This window comes from Moschus berezovskii, chromosome X (genome assembly GCF_049115385.1).
Source record: "Moschus berezovskii isolate FMDL1 chromosome X, NW_MosBer_1.0, whole genome shotgun sequence".
NCBI classification, from domain to species: domain Eukaryota; kingdom Metazoa; phylum Chordata; class Mammalia; order Artiodactyla; family Moschidae; genus Moschus; species Moschus berezovskii.
The window spans coordinates 111,037,365-111,057,392 of NC_142488.1; the positions used below are offsets into that span (position 1 = coordinate 111,037,365).

The 20,028-nt window shown below is 46.3% G+C and overlaps 1 protein-coding gene across 2 annotated transcripts in view; it reads right to left on the bottom strand.

Moving 5' to 3' along the window:
- Positions 1-12,764, bottom strand: part of TMEM255A (transmembrane protein 255A) — a 47,565-nt gene extending 34,801 nt beyond the window's left edge. The window contains exons 1-2 of one of the 2 annotated variants that reach the window (XM_088833529.1): positions 12,560-12,764; positions 5,646-5,788 (exon numbers count right to left, since the gene is read on the bottom strand). In XM_088833529.1, the coding sequence (XP_088689655.1) occupies positions 5,646-5,788; positions 12,560-12,617 (201 nt within the window). In that variant the 5' untranslated portion in view covers positions 12,618-12,764. The remainder of the gene's footprint in view (positions 1-5,645; positions 5,789-12,559) is intronic. The other variant, XM_055393366.2, reaches the window with a different exon arrangement.
- Between the last annotated feature and the right edge of the window lie 7,264 nt (positions 12,765-20,028).

Genomic DNA, 20,028 nt, shown 5'->3' on the forward strand with positions numbered 1-20,028 from the left:
GGATGAAATGAGACAAGGCATGTATGCAGCGTGACCTGCATAAGGGGGGCTGTTAAATACACGGTCATTTCCAGATCTCACAGAGTAGAGAAATGGGGTCAAAGACAGGCAGAGTTCACCAGGTGGGACACTAAGATCACCTGAGTTCTGGCTGGAAGAGTTCACTCATCTGGATGGCGGCATTAACTCGCCAGTGCCGCCAAAACTAGTTTATATATGAAAAGCATTTGAATTTAAAGAAGCACTTGCCCTCCATGTTGATCACAGTCATGTTACGGAGTTCGGTGGAGCTCCTATGAGTCCCATTTGCTAGACAGCAAAACGGAGGCCTAGAGAATTGTCTGGGCTTGTCCCCTTTGACAGCAAGTTCAGGCAAAACCAGGAGTAGCCCTCAGATCCCCTGACTAACAGCTGGTGTTCTTCCAGCCACACTTTGCTCCATTTGTGGCCACTATGAGCAGAACAGTGACCTTTGCCACTGCCTACTCCCCTCAGGGAAGATGCTCTCTGCAAGGAGGGAGTGAGAGATCCTATTTGAGGTAGAGCTGAGGCAGTGAAAACAAAGGAGGAAAACATTCAACAGAATTTCCTGCAAATAGGCAGCAGCCTCTAATCAACTGTTTGCTCCCCAGAGGCCTCAGAGAGGTAAGCTCTATGGTCCTCCCTCGAGAACACTGAATCGTGGAATGTTCAGACCTTTGGACCTCCATCTTGACTCCCCATTACCTGAACAAATAACCAGCTTGCTTTGTTTTGGCTGCTCTCCAATTGTAGGGGAAAAAAGACAAATCATTAGAAATCAGATTCCAGGGCTCTTTTTAGACTGCACCCATGCCTATTCCCATCCTGGAGATGAAGCTCAAAAGGATTAATCATTTGATAAGTTTTCATTGGACAGCTACTCTGGCAAGCTCAGTGCTAGACCTGTGATTTGGAGGCCAAGAAATGAGGTGGGATACAATACCAAGACCAATGAGATAGCCTCAAGGAACTACAATTAGGTACTAGGTCTACAATCCCATTCTGTAATCCTGAAATCAACAAAGCTCTTAAAACCAAAAGGCTTTTTTGTAACTAACTTGGTGGCAAACCTGACCTCAAACTGCTGTGAGGTTATTTTATAATGTTTATCTACTTAGTGTAAAAATTCACAGTTTACTGTAGAAAGATGAAGATGCTAGATTACTGGGTATATCTCAAGACTCTGCTGGAATGTTAGATAATATTGGGTTGGTCAAAAAGTTCATTCACGTTTTTCTGAAGCTTATGGAAAACCCAAATGAACTTTTCATCCAACCCAATATATGATAAATGCACTGTATTATCTTTCTAAAATATATATTTAAAAAATTAAATTTGCAAACACAGCCGGCCCAAGGGTTTAGATAAGGGATTGTTGATGTGTATAAACAAAGTTAAATGAGAATATAGCCCAACATCCCACAAAACAGAATGTGACTATTTTCCAACAATTATGAGTAGAAAGAATCTAAGGTAGGGAATTCAAAGATGGTAGACACAACTGTGGATCCCAGTAGTTGAGAAATGTCCCAGTTGTCTTTAAGATGGGATAGAAAAGAACACTTGGATAAACAGAGAGAGCACTGGGAGGATGTCCCAGCCCAAGTAATGTTCAGGGGACTGTGAATGGACAATTTTGGCAAAAGAAAGGTGTGGGAGACCAGGCTGAGGGCATCTTCAGAGAGCTTTCAATGACAATGCTAAGGAGGCAACAGGAAGCTAGTGGAGGGTTAGTCTTATCAAGCAAATCGAGACTCAAGACTCATCTTTGAAACATACTTACTAAGCAAGGAACTTTATCTTAGAATGATCTTATATTTTAGAAACAGTTTCAAACAAGAGGTAGAAAAAATTTCTGCCTCTTTCACAATAAACCACTGTTTATTGTGGTGACTACAAAACCACAAAATCCCACTGTTCATAGCTCCTTATATTTCCTGAGCATTCCAGTTAGTCAAAATTTTGTTGGATTTCAAGAGTATTCACATGTGAAGCTGAAGCCACACTGGCCTTAGAGAAGGTTTCTGGGCTATTGATGGTTTTGAATGATCCCTGTTGTCTCCGCCTCCTACTCCCCCATAGGAACTCTGATATAATTTTCAGTTAACTGAGCCTCCCCTTCCCCTGCCTGGGAAAGAGGACAGAAATTCCTGGTTTCTTTCCTGAAAGAAAACCCAGGTGGATGTGGGCCCTAGCAGTACAACAGGTAGGGCAGAAGACGTTGGCATGAAAGACTTTTAGCACTGATCAGGTGGCCAACTCCATCTTGCGGGTTGCCTGGGAAACACATTTGGAGGCCTCGTTCTCCTGGATCTAAGGCTAGAGCTATAGAGAAGGAGTGGGCTTTCTCTCTAGTCTTTTCCAGCTTCATACAACCAAGGCTCTTGTTTTATTTTATTTCATTATTTTTGTTTTAGTCCTCCTGGGTAGAAAGTTCACTGAAACTCTTCTAGAATGGACTATGTCTTGAATATTTGAGGACAATAAAAATCCTAAGCCAGTTTGTCTTTCTGGGTTGACTTTAATTTTTTTAAAATGATACAGTTCAGCCTGTAGAGATGAGCATATCTTTAAAGATGTCTGTTGCACACATGTCTTAAGATGATGACACCACATTCTGGTTCAGGTACAGTAGTTAACAACAAGGGCATCTCATTTGATAAAATAAAGATGCCGCAGAAAAGTGTCACGTGACTTAGAGTTTAATAAACATGATTAGATTTTTCAATGCCTGAGATCTCAATATTTTTAAATGACGTGTATGGTAAGTCATGATTTAATCTAATAACTGCTCCCTAATTGGTCTGTTTTAAAATTTTACATTCTCACATACGCATTTAACCAGAGTCCTAAAATAGCAGAGTTCCAAATAACCTGACATTTTCCCCCCAAAATCTATACAATAGTTATTTATATCCAGACTGGTCAACTTGATAGTGCGGAATCTAAAGATGCCACATTTGGCTCATTCTGGTTTTATTGCTAAGCATAGTTTATTTACTGTGTTTTAGTTCTCCAAGTGGCTGCCGATCCACCTGAATTAAGACTTCCCCCAGGTGTTTATTAAAATATACGCCAAGGTAGGGAAACCACTGGCTTAGACAATCACTCTCTAATAACCAAACTATTCAATTAGTGAAAGCACCCAGATCCAGAATAAATCTAGATTCTCAGGCATTTATTTTTTCAGAGGTATGAGTCATTATTGTATCTGTTATAACGTGATCTGACCTATCACCTCAAATGGATTTTTTAGCTGTTCAACCTGCAATCTTCCTCCGTTCACTTTCTATAATTAAAACCTATTTTAAGGAAACAATCTACAGGAACTATAAAAGCAAAAATTTTAATGTTAAACCATAAGACCAGCTCTCTGATTAACATTTCCATGTCAGCTCTCAGTGAGACACACACACACACACATACTCTCCCACTGCTTCAACTTCCAGTGCTAGCTGAACATCAGGTACTCCAATAACAACAATCACGAGCCCTCCTTCCTTTGTTAATGTATTCCAACCCAGCCACCCACAGGCAGATATTCTACAGAGAAGGTTCAGAGCCACCGTTCATGAATAGCAGCTGCTACTCTTAAATGACATGGAAAATACCTTCCCCTCACCCGGGGAGAGTCTGAATCTTGGCTTGAGCATGTGCTCAGCAGTCAGAAATCTCTTACTAAATGCAGTTACCTGAAGCCCACAAAGTCACACAGACCCTATAAATTGCTTTCCCAAGCCACCAAAATGCAATCTTACCCCGCCTCCCTCCATTCCCCCCTCCTTCATGTGTTTAAAAATAAAACCCAATTCTGCTGACGACTGGTTTTCTTGCCTCACCACAGGAAGTGGACCGGGTGAGTTCTCACGTCACATGCTTAGCAGAGGGCACCAAATGCTGTTTGTGGGACACCTGCCCTTGGCTGAGGGGAGCCCTGTGGGCCCAAGAAGGAACTCCCCCAGTGGGGTGGGCGGCCTTCAGCAGCTGGGTGCCAGAGTCCAGGGCTATTGAGCAGGCTGACTGTGGAATCGGTGACCTAGGCAACAGGCGTCAGGCTTGGTCACTCACAGTGCTGGCTTGTCAAAGGCATCCATCTCTAATCCCTTTCCCTTCCTTTGCTTCTTTCTCCAACCCCCACCACTCCAAAAAAAAAAAAAAAGAGTAAAAAAGAAGAGAGACAAAAAAAACAACAAATTCGTCGTCTGTCCTCTCTGATAACCTAAAATGTAAAAAAAACAACAAAATCCCATCCTAACTAACTTCCTTCCCGCCCTCTAGCAGTTACAATTGAGAAATCATTTAATTGGTATTCAATTAAGTTTTGGGGGTCAGCAGTAGCATGGGTAGATACAAATGAAGTTTTTGTTTCTTTTTCCTCAATTCAACTGAGGTATAATTGACAAAATGGTATATATTTCATTTCATATATGATGTGATGATACAAATGAGGTTTTGTATGCAGAGTTCAGCACGTTCCAGAGTGGACTGCATGCAGCCTGGGGATGGGTAAAACAATCCACTCAAGTAGGGAAAGAAATTATTTGAACTTGTTTCCTATTTTTTGCTTATCTGAAAGAATAGGAAATTGCGCATTATAATTATTCAACACACGGACTGTCACTGGCGCCCTCCCTTGGTGTGTATGTCAGGTGACAAGGCAGCTATCCTTTGGGAGGAGAGCAGTTTGAAAGCAGCAGGGGGTTGGGGTGGGGCAGATTATGTGTGCCCGGAGAGTCTTATCTAGTCTTAACTAGTCGCAACAAAACGGACAAGGGGTGAGCAAAGTCTCCCGTTGATAAACTACAAAGAAGATGACCCTAATAAAGTAACAACGTGAGAAAGTGACAGCAACTCTCAGGATAAGCTCTTTGCCACCCTGTGAGAGTACAGTCAAAACTCAATGATGCCAATGACAATCATATCTGAGAAGCAAGTCCCACATATTCAAAATTATCTAGTAGGTTACCTGAAATAAGGATTTATAGCCACTAACATTAATGAGACTTCATACGAAGTGTGTATCATTCCTTGAAATTTTCATTAGTATGAAGATATTAAAAATTAAAAGTGCATTCACTTTTATCTAATTTTTGAATTTCCATTTTAATAGGTTTATGAACATGTATATAATTTGTAAGTGAACACATATACATATTTTAGGAATGGATATTCCACATATTTTTCCTGATAGGACGGCAGGATGACTTTGGAGATCAGTGTGCTGTGGGTCATAAGATGATCAAGCTGCAAGGGTCTTCAGAGCTCAAGTCAGGTCGGGTGACCTCTGTTATGCATAGGAAACTAGATGCCCAGAAAGGAAAGAACCTCAGCCTAAGGTTAACACTGCTAACTACTAACATCTCCTAGATGAGAAAACTGATGTCCAAAAAGTGAGGGGACTTGCTCGGGATCACACTGCTAGTTAGGCATGGAGCTAGGGTTCTTCTTAGTACAGTGCTCTTCTAAATAGGCCAAAGTTGTCTCTCTATATGAACACAGAGATATATAAAGGAGGAAAACTGAGCAAACACAGCAACTCAAAACAGAATTGAAAGCCATCAGAGTAGAACCAAACGTCTCTAGCTAGCAAGCTGCTGAGACCTACCTATGCCTCTGATACTTACGATAACTCCCGGGTAATAACCTCCAACAGTCACATTCTGGGTCCTGGTGGTTGCAGCGAGGCCCACCGTGAGAATTAATACGGACACAATGAGCAAAGTCACGGTGACATAGATGGAGTTTCGTTTCCTCCGATTGAAGGCTCCTGAAAGCACATAGAGAAGCTGAAATTGCCCATTTCGGCCACAGAAGGGATGGACTTAAAGAAAAAAGTCACTAGGAAGGTGTTCCTTCCCTACTCCAACTGGTAACTGGGGTGATCTCTGGGGAGTGGGATGACGGAGAAAAGATGGAGCTTTAGATGCAGTCGTCAGGGGTTATGTTTACAGTAAAATATATACATTTCTGGTTTTAAAATAAACATCAGAAGGAACTGTACCAGATACACAAAAACAAAACTGAACACGTTTGTGCTTTTGGCATCTGATAAAAGATGTGTCATACCCACTTAGTGTTTTTTTAAGCCAAATTACAAAGTGTATGATAAATGAAAAGCCTACTGTGAAGATATTAAATGACAATATTTTAAAGCCAATATGCAACTAAGCAGGGTTTTCTCATAAGCTGGAGATACGAAATTTCATTTTCAGTGTAAATACCAGAACCAAGCCAGGTACTGGGATTTTTTTTTTTTTTCATTTATTTCTGACATTTGCCACCTCATGGATAAACTTTAAAATGGTGTGTTGGCAAGATTTGCCACGAAACAAATGTGTGTAATAAAGTAAATGTTTACTTTTACTTTGTAAAAGTAAAGTAAATCTTAGTCCCCAAAGATCCGTAGACGGGGAGGATTATAGCTTACATTGTTTAGGCTTATGTGAGGGTGACATAAATACGAATGATGAGAGACCCGTTCTCCTACTCAGTGCTTATCAGACATGATAGCGCAAACCAATATTTTTTTTTTTTTCGAAAACAGGCTTATGAAGTCAGATAGAAAAATGGTATGTAGACTCGCTTTTCAATTTAATTTTTTTAAAGGAATAGAGCATTGTTCAACACTCCTCGTTCGGAGGGGTTTTCAACAGGAAATAGGAGGGATGAGGTACCAGCTAGGAGTTCTCATAAAAATAAGCAACCGGGGACTAGTTCTGAGAGTCCAGTTCTCTAGAGAGGAGTGTTATGACTGGGTCGCCCACCCAGGTGGCTTGGCTGTCATTCATGGGCCTGAGGAGGCCGCTTGGGGCTGTTTCTAGGACCCGTCATTCTGGGAGGCCTCGCTGCGCCTGGGGAGGCGGCTGCCATTGAAGCTCAGACTGCACCACTGGGCGGGAGGGAGGGGAGAGGGGATGAAGGAGCGGGGAGAAAGCCAGGGAGACCCAGGAGGCCCGGCGGGGCTGAGAGGAACGGGCAGTGGCTGGCCCTGCAGCCCCCGGCAGACGCCCCCTCCCCTAGGAAGAAGAGCCGCCCTGGGTGAGGCCGCCACCCATCGCCTCTCCCCTCGTGCGGCCCCTGCCTCGGGCTCCGAGGCAGGTGGGAGGGGCTGGCGGTCTCTCCCTTGACGTCAGCCTCGAAAGTGAGGGACTGACTCATCAGGGTCATTTCTAAGATGGGCCTATTCTAAGACCATTTTACATCAAAATGTAGCAGTGGCCTGAGTGTTTAGAGGCACTCACGGACTAAAGCGTCCTGTCGCACCCGGGGAGGAGAGGTAAAGTGAGTTGGGAAAGGGCTCCTCTGGGGGGTGTGCTGAGTCCCGCCTCCAGCGGAAAGCCTCAGGAGAGCTGGAGACACCTGTGTTATTACGGCCCTTCGTGTGAGAGGACTCTTTGGGCTGCAAATGGGGAGCTGACTGCTGGTAATCAGAGGAGCTGAGTGGCGAGGCTTGGACTGCGGGTGGGGGAACAGGATTGATTTCTCCTGTTTATCTGAAGGTGTTACCCTTCCTCTGGATTGCAGGGACCTTAAATGAGTCTCTAAACCAGGGTCCTCACATCCATTTGATGACAGCTTCTCAGGGAATCTGCTAGTTGGCTCCACAGAGGGGCTCTCACATAGACTCTACTGGTAAAGAATTCGCCTGCCAGTGCAGGGGACACAAGAGACTCTGGTTCGATCCCTGGGTCAGGAAGATCCCCTGGAGAAGGAAATGGCAACCCACTCCAGTATTCTTACCTGGAAAATTCCATGGACAGAGGAACCTGGTGGGGTCCCAAAGAGTCAGACACGACTGAGTGTGCAGGCACACAACATAAACTTACCAACATGGCCTCCCATCCCTGTCTGCATTTCTACACCATCTGAGCCCTCCCAAACCCCAGGCTAGCCAGAGAGTAGGGAAACAGCTGGACATAACAAAGGTATCTCTGTGACACATGAAAGTGTCTCAACACCTCACAGGGAAAACACTGCACCTTAGAGTCTAGAGTGGGGGAGTGTGTGTATACGGTCCTGGTCTTTCTAAATTTGGGGCTGTATCACTCGCCTGGCTCCTTCCTGGCCAACTGGCTTTTGATTTTATTCACAGCTCTTGGGTCTCCTTAGCAAATACCACTCTAACTCCTAAAAGCACAGGAGCCAGGTCAGAAAAGTGACTCAGCAAACCACATGGTGTCATTTGAAAATCTGTGTTTTTTTCTACTGCTTTAGAACCTGAATTGAAAATCCAGTCAGTTGAGAAACCCAGGCAGAGATCCTGGAGCTCCACAGGGGCCTGGCCCCCAGATAGGGTTAGCTTTGGATCAAATTCCTAAGAAAACTCTTTCATCACTAGGTTGAATATCTATCCTCTGGCCCCTCACACCCTCCCCCAAGTCACCCCTTGTTTTATACTATGAGGACTAAAATTGTGTAGAATGAAATTATCTCTGGCTGAACTTAGGGAGCTGACCATTTTAAGGAACCCCAAGGTGAATCCTTTTGAAAAGTGAAGAATCACCCTTCCATTTATCTTTAGAGGCACTTTGACTGAAAAGTCACATCCACCTCAAGCAAGACACGCCTGTTCTCTGATGGTGTGGTCCAGGCTCCCAAAAGCAGCTCTTTGTGTCTGCTTGGGACATTTTCCTGGCTGTTGTTTTATTGAAGAACGGAGAAGCAGAGTTCTGTTCTTCTTAGGGTACAATGTGGGGCCGGCCTTAGATGTTCCCATATACACAGGGACATCTTATTCTGATTTTAAATCAGTGTATCAAAAAAAAAAAAAAACAACAACAACCAACCTTCAAACACCGTGAGGTACTTCAATACAGCCACAGGTATGTAAAAACAGCGCCTACCAGTGTCTGATACCTAGTGAGCAGTCAATACTTGTTGAATAAACAAGAGGCCACATCTCAGAATTGCTTCCTTTCTAATCAAGAAGGCTGTAGAGGGGGATTGTATGAATAAACATGGGGGACACTCATAGAATTGATTTTTTTAAAAAATATGGTGCATCTGAGGGCTCCCCAGCACAAAAAGCCTTCTGCCCAACCAGTGGGACAATTCCATTGGCTCCCAGTAGCCTGTCTATGTGGTGCCCAGTATCTTTCTGTTTAAACAACAACCACCCCTGCAACCACCAGCAGTGGGAGTCTGAATCCTGTCACTGGCATTGCCTGCCCCCCTCCGCCCCCAGCAGCCTCCCTGCAGAACCACTGCAGCCCTCCCTCTGCAGTGCCCCACCTCCACCCCAGATTCATGATGACCAAGATGCTCTGCTTTTGAGAAGGGCCCAATTATTTGCCATCTTCACCCTTCAAGATACAGCCAGCTTCTCCCTCCTCCCAGTCCCCTCCCTGGTCAGAGCCCCCACCTGCACTGCGGTCATTGAATCCGGGTCCCTCCCTTCCTCTCAGACCTGCTCAAAATTCACCTCCTCCAAGAAGTTCTCCTTGATCAAGCTTGCTCTCCTCTAATCACTCATTTATTTCATGTCCCTGAGTTCCTAGCTACCTCACTCAGGAAGTCTATTCATTATAACTGCTACAGTTATGCTGTAATTGTGTGTCTGGTCCACAACCCATAAGATATCCACCAGTCCCAGGATTATATATCTGACAGGAACCAAGGTGTGGGTTGTCAGAAGGTAGGATGGATGGTATCTGCTCACTTTTTTTTTTTTTAAACCTTGTTCATGTTCTCGATTCCCACCTTGAATGACAGGGGATGCAGTCTCTATCAGAGTGCTGCAAGGACTGAGGCCCATAATTCTGTCCCGTGCACTAGGTTGTTGTTGACTGGCTAATTCTTCGCGCTGACCTTTGAACCCACTAAGATTTGCTTACCTGGGTCAGCTGGACCATACAGGGTGGGTCTCAGGAAGTCCAGCCTTGAGCATCCGTGGAAACAGGTGGCTGCCCACGCAACAGCCTCAAGGCTCTGCCAATCTCCCAAACTTTTCCTTAAAGGTGCTGAAATCCCCGCTTCGGGCAATACTTTGATCTGAGACCTCCAAGTCCACCGGTGAATTACAAATGTGTTATTTGCAAGGGAAGGAGAGCCCCGCTGTAGTAGAGGTGCTTTAGCGCCTGGGGGCGGTGTTGCCAAAAGGGAGATGGGGGTTGCTGCGAGGGGGATGAAGGGGCGCCGGAGTCAAATTACCGTCCAAGCGCCTGCTCCGCCCAGGTCGCGGACTCATAGCTCATTCCCAGGCAGCCGGCAAGCGTAGAGTGCAGGCACCTTGGTGCAGCGTGTGTCTGTGTGTTTTCTATTTTATTGTTTTGGCTGAGGTTGTGTCCTGCGTGTAGAGGGAATTCCCTCAGAAATGCTGCCTTTGGAGGCTGAAACACTAACCCACCCACCTCCACTTCCCCTCCCCCATGCAAGGGAAGGTGGCGTTGCCAGGGCTGAGGTAAGTGGGAGCAGCTCCGAAGTAGCGCAGACGCTGATTCAGGCCTGGGCTGCGCGGGACCTACGCCAGGGAACTCCGGGGAGACTCCCCTGTCCAAACTCTGGAAACCCAGGGTTACCACTCGACTCGGGAATTTGCTCTGCCTTGGGTCTGCGCACTTTACGAAGCGGGCTGCGTGGAGCTGGCTCGCACGTCCATATGGGATCTGTGATTCTTTTTCCCGCAGTGTCGAGTCTGGACTGGGCGAAGCCCACTCATCTTCTTGTTGCGCAGATCTTTCGGGAAACGCCTGATTGGCTGAGGGCCCCTGGGAGCCCAAGAAAGAACTCTCTTCATCCCCGTTCCCCAACAAGGTGCCTAAGAGCAACGCTCTAGCCCGGGGTTCCTAACCTGCCCACTCCCGCACTGGCAGAGGGGCTGGCAGGCGCGGCCGGCTGTGCAGGTGGTTGGGGCTCCTGCGGGAATGCGCGCAGCCGGAACCTCGCACTCTGCCATCCAGCCCTCGCCCGCGCACCAGCCCGGCGTCGAGGAGCCAGGGCTGCGTTGGCGCCACAGCTGGCCAAGGTGAGGAGTGCATTCTGTGTGCGTGTGCGCTTGTGTGTGTGTGTCGGGGGGGATGCGCGAGCACACGCGCGCGCGTGAGGCGGGGGTAGAGAGACCTGGGGAGTGGGGCAAGTCTGGTACTGTTGTGTTCTGGATTCGGATCCGAGTCCTTGGCCTTATTTGTACCACGTTGCAAATAACTACACCCTTAAAAATAATTTTTTTAAAAAGCAAATTATTGTACTGAATAGGCAAAACCATTAAAAATACGGATCTTTCCACTATCCAAGAGATAAGTTTCACGGGGCCCCTCAGGTGAACGAATTTTGTTGAGACGGAGTCTTTTGCAGGCAGCTTACGTAGGGAGTTCAGCCCTCTCCCTGCCCCCTCCCCTCCATGTTCCCGCAAATTCTTTGGAGAAGACCTGAGCAGGCTGGATGGCAAGAATTCGGGACAGAGGGATTTTGCAGAATGTAAAGTATGTTGGAAAGCGGGGATTCGATGTGGTTCAACTGTATCCGAGGCGAATGTGAAGATTAGGTGGAATCGTGGCTTGACGATCCCCTCCCGCTCTCCTGGGCTCCAAATTAATTTCTCCGCCCAGTGAAATCATAGGGCTTGGGAAGGTGCCTAACAGCTGAGGGGGGACGGGGGTTTTTGTTTGTTTGTAACTACCTAAAAGCGGCTTCGAGGAGCAGCCAAGTTGATGCCTGGAGGCGGCTGTCCCCCACTTTTCATGGGGAAAGGTGTCGAACAAAATCAGGCTAGTGGATCCCCCCTCCCCCTCCCTTCCCCCCGGAGAGGAAAAGCGCGACTTCAGAAGATACGCGGGCTCGCGCTCGCTCTTTCTTGCGCTTTCACTCGTTCTCCCCCACCCCCGTTTTTTTTTTTACAATCAACGCACACTCCGTGCACTAGGAACAAAATAGGAATCAAATTCAAGGAATGTTGATCCTGCCGCTGCCGACAGCCGAGCTGGGCTGTCATGAGAGATTCTTAAGGAATTCCCCTCCTGCCAGCCCCCCGCCCCGTTTCTTCTTACCCCTCTCCTGCCGCCCATCCCCCAGGGTTGCGCAAACCCCCCCATCAGCGAGGTGCAAGTCTGGCTTCCCCCCACTGCAGCTCTGAATTTCAGGGCAGCTTCGACTGAGTTGGGAGGGGGCGAGGACCCTGTTTCTTCGAATTATCTTTAGTGGTGAGCTCTTAGAAGTGACGGGGACTTTGCAAAGAGGGAGCGTCGAATGGAAAGCGAAGGCGCAGGTTGCAGGGAAGTGTTTTGATCCCCCAGACAGCTGAGATTTACCGCCGGCTGCAAGTCTGTCGGCACACGCACACAAACACGCGCACACCCGCACTCCGGTAAGGGACACTCCGACGCAAGCGGGGCGCTCGCAGCTCCGCGCGGCGCCCCCGCCCCCGCCGGGCCGCTCCCCTGGGGCTCGGGTCCGCGCCCCCGATGCTGGGGCGCGCGGACCCCCCTCCCTCGCCCCGCTTCCCGCCCCCTGGCTCCCCGGGGCGGCCCGGGCGCTCGCGGGCCAGGGGGCCGCGTACTCACTCCTGGCCGCCGCCGCCCCGAGGCAGGGCGGCTAGACTCACCCATGGAATCCGGCAGGGACATGTCGCTGGACCGCTGCTGAGTCAGGGACTGATGCATGGTGAGAGCTGCCCTGTGGCCCCGGCCTGCGAAGCTGCTTCAGGCGCCCCTGGCTCAGGGCGCCCCGCAGAGCATCCTACTCCGCGGCTGCCGCTCCCCGTCCCTCCGGAGAGCTGAGAAGAGACTGCCTCGGTTGCAAGCTGCAGCCCGAGCGCCTCCTCCCCCTCCCTTCCCCTCTCCCCCCCCCCCCGCCCCGCTCCTGCCTCCCTCTGCTCCTGGCAGCAGCAGCATTGGCGGGCCGAGCGGCGACGTGCGCTTGCGCAAGACCCCTCTCCTCCCTCCCCCTCGCCCCCCCATCCTAGTTATCCACCTCCCATCCTCCCAAGCCAGACTGGGAGCCGTTTTAGCCCCTTGGGGCCGGGACTGCGTAGAGAAAGAGGGGGAGGCTACAGCCTGGGGCCGAGTGGCCTTCTCTGTACTTTGGAGAGAGGGTCTTGGGCTAGCATCCTGTTCTAGGATTTATAATTGGGGAGGGGGCAGAGTAAGAGGTTCAGAGCTGAGAACACACACACACACACACACACACACACACGCACATTTGTGCAGGTTTGGTCTTAGTGCTTCCAGAATGACATAATGGAGCTGGAGATGATCCAGAGAAGGGCCACTCTATAATCAAGGGGATGGGGGAGGGTGGAGGGGGTTGCCATATGAAGATAGATTAAACAAATGCAGACTCTTCAGTCTAGAAAGATAAAGGCTGGGAAGGGATGTGACTAGAGTGTATAAAATTATGCAGAGATGGGGTGAGGGAACGCAGCTTTATTCACCAAATCTGAGAATTCTAGAACCAATAGCCCCCTAAAAGCTAGATGTAGAGTCAGCAAAAGCAAATATGACTCTGCGTTAGCACCTGAATTTGTGCTTTTGTTCAAAGTTCTTTAAGGTCAACGATCTCATTTTCTCATCACAGCAGCCATGCCAGGCAGGAAGAGGAGGTATCAGTAGCTCCATTTTACAGATGGAGAAACTGAGTATCAGAGAAGAGATGAAAAATTCCTATATTCACTCAGCTAGTCAGTGACACAGGTGGAATATGATCCGAGATTGGTTGGACTCCCAAGTCAGTGCTCTTCCTGTTAAGACAGCTAGTAGTGAAATGCTATTGTGTATAGCACATTGAAAACCTGAAGAAATCATTAGCCCAGAAAGGTGCAACAGGATGAAAACACAAGCAGCTTTGCCAAGAGTGAGAAAGTCATGGCTGACAGACCCACTGTGGATTGCTGAGGGAAACTGGGGATGCAGTAGGAAGGTCCCTGCTCTTGGAGAACAACCAAGTCCTCCCCCAGCCTGTCCTTCCGGACCCCATCAGGCTCTTGGACTGGAATCACTCTTGTTGGCCCAGAGGATGGTTCTGATGTCTCCAAAATGGCAGAACAAGAGGAGGTCTCCTTGGTGTGCCTTGAGACATCTGCCTGGTGGCCAAGGGGTGGAAGGTGAGGGAGGGGAGAGCAGTGGGTGAATCAACGGTTTGAAGGCATTCATTCTGCCCCAATGAGAGCTCCCAGGCTCTGCTTGCCAGGCCTCCTTCTGACCACCTCCCCTTGATGACTGCTACAACCCTCTCTCCATGCGTACTCTCAAAACACACCCAGATCAAGTATAAAACTCTCCTGAGAGTTGATGGGATGTAGACTACCTGTTTCTTTCCAGCTCTGGCTTGCTAATCTTCTTTCTTTCCTTACCCAGGAAATGGAACCAAAGGCCCTTGTCCTTTCCCATCTTCCCAAAGAAGAAGAGATGCTTCCTGAAGGTTGAAAAGGGAGCCCTTTGTCAAGAACTTGGGCACTCCAGGGGCCAGGCTGAAGGCTGTGTCAGGTATTATTAGCAGCTCTACGCTATAGATGCGGTTTCAAAATCTGTGATTCATGTCCTAGATAGAGATAGGATGCCCACGATTGTAGAGGTGTGTGTCTTAAGCATGTTTGGCTTATGTGTCAGAGTCTACAAGAGCCCCACAAAGGCAGAGAGAAACCCCATATATACGTTCTGCCATGTTTGTCTCCAGTTCTTGTTTACTCATCTCTTCCTTCCCCATTCTAAATATCCACAGATTTAACGGGAAGAACTCTTGCAACCAGCACTGATTTCTCAGGAGTACTTCATAATTAACTGATTTTGTTGCTGTGAAGGTAGCCTTGAAGAGGTTTTGATACAGGCGGGAAAAGACAGTTTTACACCTTCTTCCGGGATCTGGGTTCCCCAATAGCAATCATACAGCTGCTGCTGCTGCTGCTGCTAAGTCACTTCAGTCGTGTCCGACTCTGTGTGACCCCATAGACGGCAGCCCACCAGGCTCCCCCTTCCCTGGGATTCTCTAGGCAAGAACACTGGAGTGGGTTGCCATTTCCTTCTCCAGTGTGTGAAAGTGAAAGTGTAGTCGCTCAGTCGTGTCCGACCCTTAGCGACCCCACGGACTGCAGCCTACCAGGCTCCTCCGTCCATGGGATTTTCCAGGCAAGAGTACTGGAGTGGTTTGCCATTGCCTTCTCCGAATCATACAGCTAGAGAGCCCTAAAGAAGCCAAACAGAAACTTGTTACTATGCTGGATCAAATGCTGTCTTTTCACTTGAGAGAAAAGCACTTTACCTGTGAGTTGACACAGAAGGCATATGTAATTTGACCTTTATAGTCAAAGCTGGAAACTCGGGAGGTGTCCTTAATGGGGGAGTGAGCCTTGCTTTATGCACCATCTGTATTCCTGAATCTGGCGCGAAAATGAAACACTGTTTTACAAAATACTAGAGAAGCTGGCTATTTCAAAGAACAGCGTACTGTGTGTTTCCTTCACACTGTCTCCCTAGGGGTATGGTATGGGACTTGGAACACAGCAGGCTCTCAGTCAGGTTGAAAATGACGTGGAGGCCAGTGGAGTGACAATAGCAGCAGCTGTGGCAGCTCAGAGAGCAGCAGTCTTCTCCCAGAGATGCTGGGCTTGTTTGCTCAGAGGACCTGGCATAAATGGAGGGACTAGAATGGGAAATCAGAAAAAAAAAAAAACACCACACAACACGTTTCAGCTGAGCCTGGCACAGAGACCCCCTTTCCTCCAAAAGCAAATTTATTTTAACTCACAATGAGCCGGACAATTAAAAAGCAAGAGGCGATTTTTCATGGGCTCTATTCTGATTTTCTTCCTGTCAAAACACTGGTGAGTTTTCTATATACATCAGCTCATACTAAAATTTACCAACAGGCAAGCCGCCTAGATGAAAGAACAGGTCCTTCATGCTAATGAAGGCTACTATAAAACTGCTTGGTTAGCTTCTGATAAAAAAAGAAATTATTAAAATGGCTTAAAATAAATCCTTTTCACTGCAAGCTTAATCAAGCATACAATGTTGCCCTGGGTTGCAAACTGAGGAGCATGAAGAGACATTTGCCAGTGGGGCTGCAGCCTGCTTCTCTCTTCTCCTTCAAACCAGTGATGAATGAGCGTGCTCCCCAAAAGCCTTCAGACCACTAGAAAAGTGCCAGATCGCCCTTCCTCTAACACGGTCACTCTGGGAACAGCCATAGCACTCCATCACTTCCTTCTTTTGATGATCAGTTTGACTGGTTAAATTACTGTAGTACCTTCATGATTCCAAATTTGGGGATGTAGACTAGAGAGATCATGTCTACATGTGTACATATGCATCCATGCATATTTGGAATAGTGGCAACACCAGTATTCGCAAATGCACAGACACGCCTACACACACATACATATTTACATCCTAACCATTCCCTCTCCGCTGTGGTTACCACCATCTACCTCTCAGCTCCAGACATGAGTTGACCAAGGATAAGAAAGGAGCTTCAGAATAAAGGGGAACTTGAAAGAATCAAAACATCTCTAACTGACGCCAGAGTTGTGTCCACCTGGACTACCACAGGTCAATGTCTAGAACCCAGTGCCCGCACTGAAAACAGATAAATCAGAGGAGAACCATGGTTGATGGTGTTATTTCGCCAACAAAGCATGACTGGTTCCCATCATTAGCTGGTAATTTTCTTTGGGTACCAGGAAAATCACCACAGCACCAGGAAACAAAGCTGGTACTTGTCTTTACTTTGTTATTGTCTCCTTCCTATTCTGTGACCTGCATCAGTTACCAAACACTGCCTCATTAGTGTTTTCCAGTACCAGTAAGAAATTTTTGATGACATGATTTTAAATGGATGGAACATCATTTACTTATCATTCCTTGCTATGGAATATTTTCAGTTCGGTCTCTCAGTTGTATCCAACTCTTTGCGACTCCGTGGACTGCAGCATGTCAGGCTTCACTGTCCATCATCAATTCCCAGAGCTTACTCAAACTCATGTCCATCGAGTGGGTGACACCATTCAACCATCTCATCCACTGTTGTCCCCTTCTCCCCCGTCTTCAGTCTTTCCCAGGATCAGGGTCTTTTCCAGTGAGTCAGTCCTTCACATCAGGTGGCCAAAGTATTGGAGCTTCAGCATCAGTCCTTCCAATGAGTATTCAGGATTGATTTCCTTTAGGATTGACTGGTTTGATCTCCTTGCACCCCAAGGGACTCTCAAGAGTCTTCTCCAACACCACAGTTCAAACACATCAATTCTTTGGCACTCAGCCTTCTTTATGGTCCAACTCTCACATCCGTACATGACTACTGGAAAAACCATAGCTTTGACTAGACGGACCTTTGTCGGCAAAGTAATGTCTCTGCTTTTTAATATGCTGTCTAGGTTGGTCATAGCTTTTCTTTCAAGGAGCAAGCGTCTTTTAATTTCATGGCTGCAGTCCCCATCTGCAGTGATTTTGGAACCCCCCAAAATAAAGTCTGTCACTGTTTCCATTGTTTCCCCATCTATTTGCCATGAAGTGATGGAACCGGATGCCGTAATCTTAGTTTTTTGAATGTTGACTTTTAAGCCAGCTTTTTCACTCTCCTCTTTCACTTTCATCAAGAGGCTCTTTAGTTCCTCTTTGCTTTCTGCCATAAGGGTGTTGTCATCTGCATATCTGAGATTATTGATATTTCTCCCGGCAACATTTTAGAAGTTTCTAATTTTCAACATTATAAATAACACAGTGAATTAAATATTGGCGTCTTTATTACCATGGGATACAACATTACAGTGGAATCGTTGGTTTCAAAGTTTCAAATGTTTATTTCCCAATTAAAACATGTTTATCAACATACAGTAAAGTGCACAGGCCTGAAGTGTACCTATTAATGCATTTTTACCTACATATACTCTTGTCACCACCACCCAGATGAAGATGTCGAACCTTTCCTGCATCTCAGGTGTCTTCCTTGAGCCCCTTCCCAGCCAGCAACCTTTCTAGATGCAACCGCTATTCTGATTTTGATCATCAAGGCTGAATATATTCAAGGTTTTTAATACATATTGCCAAATTTCCAAAATATTTGTAGTAAATACATTCCCATCATCAGCATGTGAAAGTGCCTTGGTCCTCACCCTCGTGGCTTTACCTTGCCAAGGAGATGTTTTAGCACTTAAGACACACCTGGTTACAGTCAGCGACCAGAAGGAACAGTCAAGAAGCCAGCCTGGGATTCAGCTGGGCAGCAGGTGTCCACAGGGAACCACAGATGCAGGAGCAAGAGGTGGAGGGCAGGCCTGGAGGGCAGCAAGTGTCCCAGTCCACAAGTACCGTAGAAACAACCGCTCAGTCCTTTCCTTATTTTCACTTTTGTTCTCCTTCACACATACCCAATGTCTTTTTTTTTTTTGCAGCTTTCAAAATTTCTATAATGATCTCTTAGCTATGCCTGGTATGAAGTAGGAACTTAGATACTTGTTGAATATATGGCACTTTTTAAATTGATTGATTGATTTTAATTGAAGGATAATTACTTTACAATACTGTGATGGTTTTTGCCGTACATCAATATGAATCGGCCATACGTATACATGTGTCTCTGGAGAGTAGAATTGTGGGAGAAGGGGTAATTTACATTCTGTATACCTGTGGCACTTGTTATCCCCTAGCTTTTTTCTGCTTCCTGAAATAAAACACTAAGTATTCTCCAAACTGCAGAGATGCATGATGTGATAAATTACCCCCACACACAATTTTCCTCCCTAGAGATAACAAGTTGGAATGCATCTTTCCTGAGTTTTTTCTCCATGCGTACTTTTGCTTTGAGACTTAAATACTCGTTTTAAAAAGTAAACTTTCTCAATAATAAGATAATATATATTTTGTTAGGCATTGTAAGCTGCATTTAGTAGCATTCCAATACACCACATCAAAGTTCATCTTCAACGTGTCAAGCCTAACAACAGTCCATCCTTGCACAATAAAATCCCCTTCAATTTACATTACTACACCTACTTAGCTCTTATGGGCAGGGAATGGAAATTACATCTCACTTTCGATCACGAATGTGTGGTGAAGAGTATCAAGAGAATTATATGAAAATGAATATAAAAAAATGATTCTGATTTCAAAGTAGGTGGTTTGGAAATGTTACCAAAAGTATAAAAAATGATACTGGTATACGTACTTCTAGTAAATTCTTGAAAGGAATGTTCTGAGGAACAAACAACCTGTTTCTTCCTACAGAAAGAAGATAGTTACTTTTTAAAACCTAGTGGTTTTTTCCACAGAATTTCACATTTTCCCAATTCAAAGGCCTAAAACAGAGAACAATAATGCCTGCAGCAGTTAATACACTGGGGAAATCTTGATATTCAAAAAGGCCAGATAATGCTTTTTTGAATTTTAGAATAAATGTGACAGAGGTTAATAATCACAGAATGTTAAGGTTAGAACGAGATCAGTCAGTGAGTAAACATAATTAACATATTTTATACTGTAAACTATTTACTGAAGGGAAAATACATACGGAAAAATTCACCATACATATTGTTTTCTGATCAGGAAGAAGGGGCAGGAGATGAAGTCGAGTGGCCTCAAGCCCACAGAAATGGGTTGGGGGATCGTTTGGTGGGTTTCACGGTTTGGATGCCCTGGTTTACCTGCCAGAGATGGTAGTTGGTGGGGAGCATCAAATAGGGTTTAGTGAAGCTGTAACTGCCTTGTTTCCTTCCTCTAATTAATTACAGAGCTCAGTACATCCTTTTCACTTATCCCCATCAAAAAACATTCATTAAACACCTAATTAGATGTGGCATTGTTGCAGGCGGGGGCGTGTATGTCCAACTGCTTTGTTCAGGTTTGGACTGGAGAGGATTTCTGTGTTCAGTGTTTTCTGGGAAGCAATAGATTTGCTCCCCATTCAAACTGCTCCACAGAGCCTTTGAAAATGTTTACACTCTGTGACCCAGTAATTCCACTTCTGGGAATCTGTACTAAGGAAAAAGAAATCTGGACTGAGATTTATGTGCATGGATGTCCATGGCAATGTTATTTATAATAAGGAGGAAAACTGGGGGAAAAAACCTGAAATGCCTAAATTTAG